The 13707-nt window shown below is 38.6% G+C and overlaps 1 protein-coding gene across 8 annotated transcripts in view; it reads right to left on the reverse strand.

The window, feature by feature from the left end:
• dock10 (dedicator of cytokinesis 10) overlaps positions 1-13707 on the reverse strand; it is a 103944-nt gene that overhangs the window by 12632 nt on the left and 77605 nt on the right. For 4 of the 8 annotated variants that reach the window (XM_083525434.1, XM_083525436.1, XM_083525433.1 and 1 more), the window contains exons 23-39: positions 13247-13339; positions 13042-13160; positions 12784-12853; positions 10028-10141; positions 9862-9933; positions 9585-9731; positions 8990-9073; positions 8781-8877; positions 8647-8679; positions 8265-8443; positions 6037-6153; positions 5051-5174; positions 4047-4168; positions 3837-3951; positions 3621-3687; positions 3278-3325; positions 904-1005 (exon numbers count right to left, since the gene is read on the reverse strand). In XM_083525434.1, the coding sequence (XP_083381560.1) occupies positions 904-1005; positions 3278-3325; positions 3621-3687; positions 3837-3951; positions 4047-4168; positions 5051-5174; positions 6037-6153; positions 8265-8443; positions 8647-8679; positions 8781-8877; positions 8990-9073; positions 9585-9731; positions 9862-9933; positions 10028-10141; positions 12784-12853; positions 13042-13160; positions 13247-13339 (1703 nt within the window). The remainder of the gene's footprint in view (positions 1-903; positions 1006-3277; positions 3326-3620; positions 3688-3836; positions 3952-4046; positions 4169-5050; positions 5175-6036; positions 6154-8264; positions 8444-8646; positions 8680-8780; positions 8878-8989; positions 9074-9584; positions 9732-9861; positions 9934-10027; positions 10142-12783; positions 12854-13041; positions 13161-13246; positions 13340-13707) is intronic. The other 4 variants (XM_083525440.1, XM_083525439.1, XM_083525437.1 and 1 more) reach the window with 1 other exon arrangement.

Consider the following 13707-nt stretch of genomic DNA (forward strand, 5'->3'; position numbering starts at 1 on the left):
CAGGGATGATAAGAACACTATCATATATACTGTAGGTGAACGAGATGTACTTTCCTTCCTTGCTAGCTGACTAGCATCTCTAGTTTGACTATTTGTTTAATTCTAATGTAACATGTAAATGATGTTTCATTTTATTTGCCTCTTTTCACACAAAATCTCTTACTGTATGATGCCTGAGATTTCTACCATTTATTTACCTCAGAAATGCAACTTAAATCTTTTTCTGTCCCCCCAAAACAGGCTACAGCAGTTATTAAAGACAATGTTTTAGCATATTAGCTGTTTGGTTATAATATTTACACACAAAAACAGGAATACAAAAAAATAACGGCCATTCCATAGAATACCACAGACAGTAGGTCAAGGAAAAAGGCCATGCTGGACAAAATGGCTGCCATGGTGGAGAACACTGTATTAGCGGATATCGGTTCATGAAATCGAGATGAAAAATGATGAACTGAGATGTTTTCACACTGGACAAATGATGGACACATTAACAATTGGTTCTGTGGGGAAAAAAAATTTAAAGCCCAGGAATCTATATATATGACTGGGATATGAGTCCTGAGAATACAATGATCATTTATATTGCTTGTGCCTCTGTCTATATCTGTTTAAAAAAAGCATAGCTTGTATACTAGATTTATTGCTAAAAGCAATATAATAATAACTCCGACATGTTGTGTTCACTATAAAATCCTTGCTTTATCCAAAAAAATATGCCTGGGGATCACTATATATGGACAAAAAAGCCAAAAAATATCATTATTCTGCTTTGAAAAGACATCTATGATAACGCACAGACAGCAAGAGTTATCAGGCTGAATAATAATAATAGCTAACAGGGAAATGCATACACTGTTACTCAGAGTAAAAGCTAGTTCTATATCCTGGGGTGTTTACCATTGGGGCAGAATCCCTGAGGACTGGGTGGAAGCATTCGAACCCTTCAGAGTGCCCGTGTTCTGCGTGGCCTGCGCCAGCTTAACTGCAGCTGCTAACTTCCTGTGCACAACGACCCAATCACAGCAAGGGGTTAAGGGCACCATAATCATCATCATTATCATCATCATCCTCATGTTCTTCATCAGATTTGAAGCAGCCAGGTGGGAAAAATAGCACTAATTTAGCAGGCTAGCATTCAAAGAATGGGCAGCGTTCAAGCTAGTGGCTTGCAAATGTGAGTGTAAGGGAAAAAAGCATTCAAGCACCTCATGTGATGCTGGCTATGTCCTTGTGCGCACTAGCAAATGAATTTCAATTTGATTTGAAGAGTCCTACGTTTTTTTTTTTTTCAGAGGATCAGAGGAGCAGAAGTGAGTGAAATTTCCTTAAACATGAGATGGAAATTGAGAAAGCAAAGGCAGGCAAGACACAAAATACACACCAAGACACAGTCTGAGATTTAGAACAAGCTGAAGCATTAATTACATGAAGGTATAATTATGCCCTACATGATAACATTTATATTACACAAAACTGCAAGTCAGTTTTCAATCTGACAGTGAATATAAATAGACGCCTTGGTTATAGACACCCCCAATATTACTGTTCGTTCGTTCGTTCATTTATTCATTTATTTATTCACTCATCTATTAATTTATTCAACCTCAATAAATATTTTAATGTGGTCAGGGGCACACAGGATCAAAAACCTACCCTGGAAATCAGTAGATACATGCCAGTCTGTCACAGCATACCATGCACTTACAATCATACACATCGCAACTATGTACTCATACACACATAGTGGCAATTTACATCTTATCAACCTACTGCCAGACTTTTTGGGAGGTGGGAGGAAAGAAGCTACAATACCACCCTGCTGCTCTCATACTTCTGTTGTGTAAAAAGACAAAAAAAAATCTAATCTAATGTTGACCATTAAAATGCCCAATGCACAATTAAATGAAGACAGAATAACAGAGAAAGAGACAGAGAGAGAGAGAGAGACAGAGACAGAGAGAGAAATAGAGAAAGGTATAGAAAGTGAAAATGAAAAAAAAAAACACATCCTGTTTAGACTGAGAGAACGAGAGAATAAGAGCTATTAATAATTCAATAAACTGAATAGCAGTAAATAGGTAGATGCAAAACACAGATCCTATATTAATCAGCTGTGTTGTAGCTTTTTAAGGACAAAAAACCTTAAATGAAAACTTTTCAAGTTTTCAATACTCTAATGAACATGGGCTTGGACAAATATGGATGCTTTATGCAAATGCATGTTTATAATTATCGAAACCAAACTCAACACAGAGCATAAAAAACAAATAAACTTGTGAATGTTTCAAAGTAATTATGGTGTTTTAAATTACTTAAGTCAGAACAGTAATATATAAAAAACTTATAATATTTATAAAGAAAGGATGCCGCAAGTGTGTGTTTGTTAATGGTTTTATTTTTGACTCCTTTATATTTATTTATATTTATATTTATTGGTCACACAAATGCGGTGCATCAATCGCGATTTAATAAAAATTGTTTTGTTAAAATGAATTTGTTTTGACTTAATTTTGACAGCCCATATAAAAGAATATATACGAAAAAGGGCACACAGTAAGAAAGAAGAGAGAAATTGCTAATTTTGAAACACAATATTTGAGTGGAGTCTTGTCTTCTTACAGCCAAAATAATTCACGTTAGAAAAACAGACTACAGTTTGGAATCAAAGGCCTCGTATTTAGGCTTCAGAGAGAGAAAAACAGAGAGAAAAGAAAAGGAGAATTAGAATCCTCAGTGGCAGAACCATCTCACCTATAAATCCTGATCCATTTTATACCTAACTTCAAGATACCTACTACGAGCTGGCTTTAAAAAAGAGAAACATTCCCATTTATTAAGAGTTAAATTCTGATTTAACCAGCAAGGGATTAAAAAAAACATAGTATTCAATAATAATGTTTCTAATCATTCAACATTACAGAGATTGAGAGATTTTTCACATGCCCCTAGCATGTGAAAAATAATAAACCTATTCTCGTCTGCCTCTTTCCAACTCCATGCTCTCAGATAGCAAGAGTTCTGTCTTTCTTTGCCCCCTGTTTTATTCGTCTCTTCTATCTAGAAATTCTATGTCTCACATTTTCTCTGTCTTTTTTTCCTGTCTTTTCCTCCACCTCCTCCTTACACACTCCTCCTCGACACATACATACACAGAGACAAAAAACAACCAATGTAAAACAAAGCAAAGCTCAGTGGTACATGGCTTACAAACACAAACACACACACCATATTGAGTGAATTGTATTCCTAAAGTTCTGGGTGATCCCCTTACCTGGCTATGTGACGCTTGCCCAAGAACCTGAAGTGCTGGAGACAGAGTCTGTCAGGGAAGAGATGAGAGAGATGGATTCTAAGATGCAAACAGAATACGCAGCATACCCGAGAACAGGAAACACCATAAGAGATGAAAATATGCTTAGTGATCTTTATAGTAGTATAAGTAGTGATGCACTTCCTCACAAAAATCTCTTAAAATGAACAGAAAACGCTATAAAGCTCTAAATGGGAAGATCTTCCAAAAGAAAACCACTGACCTCACCAGACACAGACTTGTCATTCTATTTATCCATTGATTAATGTAGAAACGACTGCGGCATCTGCCGAAGAAAACTTACTCTAAGATGTTGAAGAAGTCAGAGATCTCCTGGTGAATGGCCCGGTGCCAATATGCAACCATGACCTCTGTAACACAAAGCACAATCCACACCCACTCACATCAGCACACATTACAAATACACAAGTCCAAATAATTGATGATGGTAACTTAAGTGTCGTTATGTACAAAGTTTCATCCTGGGAAATGAAGCAATCTTTGCCTTGATATCCCTTACCTTCTGATATGGTTTTCATAATATGCAGGAAACACATAAGGAGGCTGCGTGTCTCTGCATGGTCCAGTTTGTCAAAGCGTGAGCCAAAACCAATCAAGGACTGTGGCCTGGCAAACTACACAAAGCGGATCAGTGACTTGTTACGAACGTGTTAATGTTCAGTCGCAATACTTAGAATTACCCAAAAACTCATCACAAAGGTTTCCTCACTTTTTCACATCCGTCCATCTTCTCACTGTTGCGGTCACTGTTGCTGCGATTGGACTCGATGCTGATGAGCGAACCACGTGAATCAGTGTTGTTAGCCGTGGAAACAGCAAATGATGAAAACACTTAAAGAAAGAAGGAAGATCTCACTCAAATCATGTCTACCTGCTTACATCCTACAGTTATGCTTTGTAAACATGTCACATGTCAATCATATGACTATTTAAGTCATTTTTGAGGTCGGTGTTTATAAACATGAAAGCATGCAAGGTTTCTGATTGGCTTGGATAAACACTTGCATTGTTGTCCTTGTTTTTGTTTGATTCTGAAATCACAAACTGGGGTTCACAAGCACCCTTTATTTCCTATGTCCATATTTGGTGAACCTGCTCAGCTGAAGCCTCAGATTCCTTTCCATGACTGACAGAATTGGAACCCTGATATGGTCTTTTGCTGTTGGAGCTTATAGTTCAACATGTTTAATTACACACCACAGTTGTCAAGAATGCCTATTTGGTTTGCTGTAAACTTCAGCTTGAATCAGTCTGGTGATTCTCCATTCTTTTGAGCGCTCTCATTGATAAGCTTATTTATTTTGTTAAAATGCTGCTCATTGGATATATATATATATATATATATATATATATATATATATATATATATATATATATATATATATATATATTCATTCTTTTTTTGCACTATTCTTTGTAGATTTTGGAGCACTGATGTGCATAAAAAACCTAGGAGTTCCTAAAATCCTTAGTTTTCGGTTTCATCCTATCTGGAAACAATGATCATTTGAGGTTTATTGATATAAAAATTCTTTCCTCTGAATGGAACATTAAACAGAGGCTCTTGAACTGTACTTGCATAATTATCTGACTGGATAAATACATGAATAAGCAGATATACTGTTGACTGTACAGTAACAATTTTAAAAACAAGAAAAACATACATTGGAAATATAAAACATAACATTTGCATGATTATAACTTCTTACACACCTGTAATAGAGTTGAGCACCTCCTTAGACAAAGAGGCATCTACTGAGTTTCCATGACGATTGCTCTGACCTCCTCCTCCTCCTCCTCCTCCTCCTCCTCCGACACTCACATCATCTTTGGAGTCCTATAATAAAAAGGCAATTAAGACACGTCAAAGCGTTTCTAAATGTCAATAGAATCATGTTTTATTCATCTTATATTTACATTAACAATTGTATTATATAATTAAAGAAAGTCATGGTTTTTATACATTATGTATAGATATATTTAATGACAAAACAGTTAACTTTCTCCTTTTACTTATGTAATAAAAGCTTTGTCAGAAAACGTAAAAAGTAACACCTAATGACTGTTATAAAGCTTGGACATTGGAGGGCGAAAAAAAAAAACTCTGATGAAATGATTCTCATAGGAAACATCACCATTTTAACGTTATTTCTTGTGTAACATTCAAAGTCCCCATGCAACCTGTTACTTTTGAAAGGATATTAAGACATTACTAAGACATTACAATATATCTGCGAATTGCTTTTAAATAAGTCACCATCACAATTAATTCAACTGCACTCTGAAACAATCAATCGTTAACCCTTTCTTGTCTTCTAGTACTTTTTTTCTGAATGACACGATATGTTCATTCAAAATATACATGAAATTCAAGTAAAAATGGAAGGAATGTTACTGTGGGAAGGGGAAGGCTTTCTTTTTAAGACAACAAAAGTGCATGCACATTTAGAAATGTTATACCCACTTCTTTACAAATGAGGCCTCTAGGCTGGATTTTTCTTGGAATTTTGCTAAAGTCATAAATTAGAAACAGTGAAGAATGTTCTGGTCCTTTTGAAAACTATATCTGTCATGATACTGAACACTGGTTATTTTTGTATATATTTCAAAGTTAAAAGCCAAAAACATCATGACTTTGCCATATTCCTAAATGTGCGTGTATGAGTGTGTGTGTGTGTGTGTACTTGTGTGGATTTTACCTGGTCACTGGAGTTCAGGTAAATGGGAAAGAGGTCCCTGAGAAAGAAGCGTGGCATATTGTCCAGGATTAGACCATACAGGGGCAGATACAGAGAAGCGATCCTGGCCTGCTTCTCCTAAACATACACAAACATGCACACACACAAAATTGTTTTTTCACCCACAGAGGAATGCAAAACATTAGTTATAAAACAATAGGCCCAACAGGGACATCATATACAATATTGATTTTAACATGGACTTATTTTCAGGACAATCTGTAAGCCTGGCTGCAGCTCTGTATCCATTTATTTACACACACACACACACACACACACACACACACACACACACACACACACACACACACACACACACACACACACGTCTCTGTGCCTCTACACATACATGGGTGGAGGCACCAAGTTTTAATATTTTCCTGCTGTTTCTATGCTTTTCTTTCCAGCATTGTTCCCCCCACACACACACACACACACACAAACACACACACACACACACACACACACACACACACACACACACACACACACACACACACACACAGTCTATAAAATGTCGTACGCCATAATAACTTGATTGAATCTGCTTTTCTGAAGATCAGAAAACTAGTCTCACTCAAAATCTGTATTATATAATGCCTTATATAATAAAACCAGATTCTTTTTCATAAAGAGAATAGTAGCACGCATTAGCAGCCTCTGGCATACGCACACGCTTCACAGAAATCCTGTCAGGGACCCTAATGGAAAATTCCCATGCGATTCCCAGTGTAGTTCAAGGGTCATCATGGGAAGTTTATGTAAAGTCAAGGCACCCCATGGCTCCTTTGCATGAGATTTTGTTGTATGGTCATGGGAAATGACTACATACATATGAGACACTGCTAGAATGAATGAAACCCAAGGAACCCAAGGAAAAAATGTGACCATTTTCAAGTAGGCGACTCCAAATGACATATATTAGTACTCTGATATATGAGTAATATGAGTAAATTATAGATAAAAAAGAAAAAAAAAACGTACACAATAAGTCTTTCATTTCTCTGCATGTATAACAGACAGCGAAAAAATAGTACATGACCATGCTTAAGATCATTACATACTTTACATATGCCGTGAGCAGATACAGTAGGGAACAGTTTGGGATTTTCCAGTTATTTCTTTAATGAAGAATAAAGATATAAAAAGAGAACATACTTCAAGCACGTTGCTGCAAAGTGTCATGGATTTTCCATTCATGTTGCAGTTCCCATGGAGACAGGTTTTGGTTCCTGTTTCTGTTTTCTTCCGATTCCCAGCCCCCATCCTTTTGCTGCGTGTTTGTAGTGTTTCATAGTTTTTTTTACTTTAAGTCATTAAAGTGCTGTTTGTTTTTGCGCACAAAATGCTTCCTAGTTCTTTAGATTTCCTGGTTTTGTTTATAGTTCCTATTTTGATAACCGTCTTTAACGCTTCTGGTATGTTTTCATTTCTTGTGTCTGCCTTTCAGCTTTGAACTTCATAATACCCTTCTCCTCACTTTCCAGGACAGTATGCATATGAACATCTACATCAGGCACATCATTATTACCACCTGCTTAATATTGTGTTGGTCCCCATTTTGCTGCCAAAACAGCCCTGACCGATTGAGCATTAACAGAATTCATTTCTTCAGCAGTTTGCGCTACAGTAGCTGGTCTGATGGATCGGACCACACAGGCCAGCCTTTGTTCCCCACATGCATCAATAAGCCTCGGCCGCCCATGACCTTGTCTCCGGTTCACCACTGTTCCTTCCTTGGACCACTTTTCACAGAAACTGACCACTGCAGACTGAGAACATCCTACAAGAGCTGCAGTTTTGGAGATGCTCTGACCTGGTCCTTTTTAAACTCACTCAAATCCTTACGCTTTTACACATCAACTTTGAGGACAAAAAATATATCATATATAATATCCCACCCACTAACAGGTGCCATGATAAGGAGATAATCAGCGTTATTTACTTCACGGTTCATAATGTTACCATGTCAACGTTATGTTAATTAAGTTCAGCGAACCGATTGCTGATGTGACCCTCAGAACACCTCTAGAAGAAGAGATACATTTACCCATAATTTCCATACCCAGAAACTTTTTTTTAACACTGAATTCCAGCCTTTACACACCAACTACACTGACCCTTTACAGTTTCTAGTTTTTAGCGCTAACCATGAGAAAATACAGAGCAAGATAGGTTTAACAGGTCACCTTCAAAGCATAGCGAGAATCCAAAGAATGCTTCGCCATGAGGTTCTTCAGGTTGGCCAGAGCCAGGTGCCGAATGTCTTGTTCATCTTGGAGAGCCAAGCCGAGTTCCCTTAAGAGCAAACCTGTGAGAAAATGTTTCCTACAGAATTCCCCAGTCAGGCTGTATTCCGGGATATCCACTGTAAAAACGATAGGGAGAGAGACACTTGACATTAAAACGGTAGACATTCTGAGAAAATCAAGCAAGAATGTGAGGATGGAATGACCTGAAATGATCAGACTTGTAACTAAAGCTGTAGATGCATGATATGGATGTGTGAAATGTTGGACCTGACAGTATACACAGTAAGACTAGACCTGACTTTGAGTGATTAATAATTACCCTGAGCGCTTTGCGTTTCCGGTGAGAGCTTATCTGACAGGATGAAGAGAAATGGAGGAAAGAATGTTAATGCGATGTCAATGAGGACAAGACCAATGAGGTTGAAAAAAGGCGTGGCTTTGGAGATAGCTGACCTGTGATTCGTGCGGAAGGGATGGGCAGGCTGAGAGGGATGTAGTGCTCATGGTTGCACACCTCCCTCAGGAAATCAAACTTGAATTCACACAGCATCTGCAGCATCCAAAAAGCAACAAAATAGGTCAGGATTGTACAATGATGTAGACCAGTTTTTGATTACAATATTACATGTGCAGTTCTGGCAGTTCTACATGGATTGTGATACCTTGTTGTCACTGTTTGTGATCATGTTGATGTAGTTGCTGATGAGTTTGAAAGTAAAACCTCTGTCCATCAGAGTGAAGCAGCGCTGTGATAACACACACACACACACACACACACACACAAACACACACACAGCTAAACTGTTAACCTCTACCTCTAACCTCAACCTCTACACTCTACATGCAAACAGATAATGAGACCAAATATAAACATATAATGCGATAATAAACATATATTGAGACCAAAAATCCTCAGTCCATGTGAATCCACACACACACACACACACACACACACACACACACACACACACACACACACACACACACACACACACACACACACACACACACACACACACAAAAACAATCAGCAGAATAAATGATTTCATCCAAACATCTAAGATAAAACCAATCCCTGCTGGCATTTTGTTTTTTCAAGTATCCCTTCATGTAAACATTCCATCTGGTATTGGCATCCAATGAGAAACCCCAAAATTGTTTTAGGCTGTGCTTTTTATTTTAAATAGAAATCTCTGCTTTGTGAAATATTTCTCTGCAATATTAAGGTTTAAATTTTAGCAAAACACAGGCACTTACTTTTACAAAGGCGGCAATAGCCTGGCTGGCACTGCGAGTTTCGTCAGGCAGATCTTTACTCTTCCAGTAGATGTGATCTGACATTGTCATGATTAGAGTCTCCAAGTGGCTCAGGAAGGTGCCTGGAAACCTCTGCGACCGAGGAACCTATTTACATACACACCCGGCATGCATACATGAGATACAGCACGAAAGGAAGCTGCAATTAATATCAAGATCTCTCAGATAAGAATATATTTCAAAAAGCAGCCTTGTTAGATAAAAAGTGAAAGTTTACTTTGAGCTTCTCGGAATCGACCAGGTGCTGAGCCATGGATTTTATTATGATTTCTAGGAAAAACCAAGAAAACTGTACAAAGAAAGAAAACAGAAGATTGAGATTAAAATTTGAGCTCTCCAATCCATGCAAGGTGTGTATTGCAGGGATTTCTGCGTTGTCTCACCTTGAGGATGTTTTTCACAGCCGGCTGCTCGTTGCTCTTCAGATCAGAGTTCATGCCTTTTGCCAGCTCCTCGTGCACGGTCCGGAATCCATGTGCCTCAGTCTTAAACACAAACTGTTGAAATAAAAGCAAGCAGAATCTTAAAATACATGAAATGTGTAAGGAGAAAACATTACATATTAAAATCTGTGAAAATTGCATGGCATGTGTGGCATGATGGTGCATTTCACTGAAACAATGAAAGAAGAAATTATACTTTCAACTTCCGTAAGCAGATCATGCAGGTTGAACGTATATACAACTTGGAAATGCCCTCAAAACAGTACAGTAAACCTGGCCAGGGTTTGCTTTATTGGAACCAAATATTGTCTCTCCCTAATATGGGGTGGGGGGTTTAGTTGTCACATATACATTACAGCAAAGTGAAATTCTTTCTTGGCATATCCCATAAATGTTAAAAGGTGGGGTCAGAGAACAAGGTCAACCATGATAGAAGCCCACTAGTGGCAGTATGGCAATACTGGGGCTTAAATCCCAGACTTTCCAATCAATAACCCAGAACATTAACCACTGAGGCCATGTTTACAATTATACATTGCAATGAGGAAAAAAATAAAAAAATAAAATCTCTCAGTTTTTGGCCTTCTGTCCACACAGGAACACCGTTTTCAGTTAACAAAAATGCAGCTTTTTGAAAACACTCTCCAAAAAGTGTTTTTGCGTTGCAGTGGGGAAGGTTTTAGGGAACAATGACACATTTTTAGTCTTTGCTGCAACATTTCAAAGAACCAGATAGAAAATAATCGACGGGTGGAAATGACGCAGGTCGAAGCGTCTTATGTTTTGCTCATGCGCAGTACAGAGAAGTACAGAGTTTATCGATGAAAACGCTGTTTTCAAATTGATCTGGATTATTGTAGACTTAGTCTGAGCTACCACTTCCTATGTTATGTTCAGTACTAACACAGAGAACTCCCTAACGGACAGTAATCGGTAGAGAGGCGGAGTCTACCAGAAAATGCTGCAAAGCCGCTTATGCGATTAATCAAATTCCAGCCAATCAAATTATTCAATTGAAAATTATATACGTAGTAGTAAACCACAAAACAACCCATGTGTATGTGAGAGCCCACATTTCTGTGAGTTTATTTCAGTATGTAAAAGTGTGATGTAATATTTGGAATATTTATGCTAATAACTCAATTCTATGCAAATTACATGTAAAACGGTTACATGGACATTTTCAGACCGGTTTTATGGTGCATATGGTCTGAGGTATTTCTTACACTTCAGAAACTTCTCTGTCTGATTAATACAAACACACAGATATATTACAAAAATAAAAAATAAAGTTTTGGGGTGTTACTACTGTTTTTGGGGTGTTACTACTGGCTTTGCTAGTCTGCTAACAACACTAGTACAAGCTACAAGCCTGGAAACGGATAAAAATCAATAGGATTTCAATGGGAAACAAAGCTGGTGTGTATAAATAACATTGCAGGCTATAGCCCAGACAATTTTGGGAATTAGGGTTTCTCATTTAAAATGACAAAAACTTAGTGAAGCACATGTTCTGTGTGAATGAAGAACAGAAAGAATTTCATCATCCACATATTTGAATAAAGTTATAGGCGGCTCTAAAAGGAGAACCATTCGGATCCCAGAAGGAACTGATTATTTTTGGACTTTCATAGACTGGGTGGGAGGTGGAATGGCTGCTTCTCCGGTGCATATGTGTGTGTGTGTGTGTGTGTGTGTGTGTGTGTGTGTGTGTGTGTGTGTGTGTTTGTGTAAACAGCACGCTATGTATAGTGTTTACAAGACACAATAACAGTAAACTGAGTAATCTCAGTGCTCTTTTTTCTCTCGGTCGCTCTTTTTTTTTTTCCTTCACTGCTCAAACACACACACACACACACACACACACACACACACACACACACACACACACACACACACACACACACACACACACACACATGATTGATGCAGGATGTGGCTGTTTTTGATGGCTGCTGTTTTCATTCTGTGCTCCACCTTACATCCTCTTTTATTTGTTAAGCATATATATTCAAAGCTCAGAGTTCTAATGGCCCTGTGTAACACACACACACACACACACACACACACACACACACACACACACACACACACACGCACACACGCACACACACACGCACACACACGCACACAAACAAGTGCAGGACATTCACACATCTGTATCTGTACACACCCTGCAATGCAGAGCACTAGCAGAGCAAAAACCTCTTGACTGGCTACCAGCTCAGACACCGTACCAATCAGTTGCCATGGTTACGCAGCCCTGCTCGTCGGTTTACCCTTTTCCTGCCTCCTTTCTCCTCTTTCTCTTGGTGTCCTCGAAAAGATTGAGTGCTTGCTTGGTTGTTTGCATAGAATATGAACAGGACCTGTTTTTCTTTCTTGCTTTTTGTCTACCATAAGAAATTGGTTCATGCTGTCACCCTGAACTCTGTGTGTGTGTGTGTGTGTGTGTGTGTGTGTGTGTGTGTGTGTGTGTGTGTGTGTGTGTGTGTGTGTCCATTTCCAGAACTGCCTTTATACAAACATATATTGCTCACTGTGAATGCTTTCCTGCTGTTAAACTTGTATTGGGGAAATTAGATTGTACTGTAAATACAGTATATAAGCAGTTAATAAAAAGGTCATTGATACCAGAGTGAAGGAGGCGGTACTACTTAGTATTCTGCAGCATCTGATAATGGAAATCTACACACCTTTATATAAGAGTGCATATAGTGGTCCAGGTTTTCTTCATGGCACTTGGCGAGGATGTGAACTAGGACCCTGAGGCGAACAAAAACAGAGCGGGCTGAGAAACAGAGAAATAAACAGCAAACAGGTCTCAAGTCTGTTAAAGCAAAAGAGTGAAAACACTTGATATAATTCATAGTTAGTGTAAAATGCTCCTTGCTCGAGCTCCAAAGTATTTTCAGCATCTGTAAATGGATCGTCATGGTAATAGACCTCCGCACCTGGTGGTGGAAGTGGTGACCTCGTCTGAATCGTTCTGGATGAGGACTTTAAAAAGCTGGTTAAAGAGGATGGGCAGGAAACGGATAATGACGTGATTTCTCTCCATACTAAGAAGGCCCTGATGGGAAAGAGCAACCAGAATCAGATCTGTACTCGTATGAAGTGAAGAAGAGCTGGATAATAGACGTTTTGTATTTCTTTTACCTTTAGGCAGTTGATAAAGTTTGAGGTAGGAGGTTGTGAGAGATCGGTCTCTCGTTTTTGGCACTGCTGGAAGAACCGGTTAAGATGGGGGTCCTGAAAAAGAAAGTTCCATACAACATTCCGATTATAATCATGCTGACACGGCAAGAGACGGCAACACAAGGCTGCACGCATAGTCACAGGGAGCACCGACTTTCATATATCAGTGTGCCAAAAGACATCGTCCTGTGTACATATAGAGCTGCGCATCTGGAGCTATTCTGACCATGGGCGTTACCATCATGGACAGCAAGTTCTAACAAAAAAACAAACGTGAAATTCTGCATGAAACTGGGCAAATCTGCCACCGAGACCTTAGTCATGATTCGGCAAGTTTACTGCAATGCCGCAATAAGTTACTCGACGTGTTTTGAGTGGCGAACACGCTTTAAGTGTCGAAGTACAACAACTGAAGATGGCCG

This window comes from Silurus aristotelis (assembly GCF_946808225.1).
Source record: "Silurus aristotelis genome assembly, chromosome: 22".
In the NCBI taxonomy this organism is placed as follows: Eukaryota; Metazoa; Chordata; class Actinopteri; order Siluriformes; family Siluridae; genus Silurus; species Silurus aristotelis.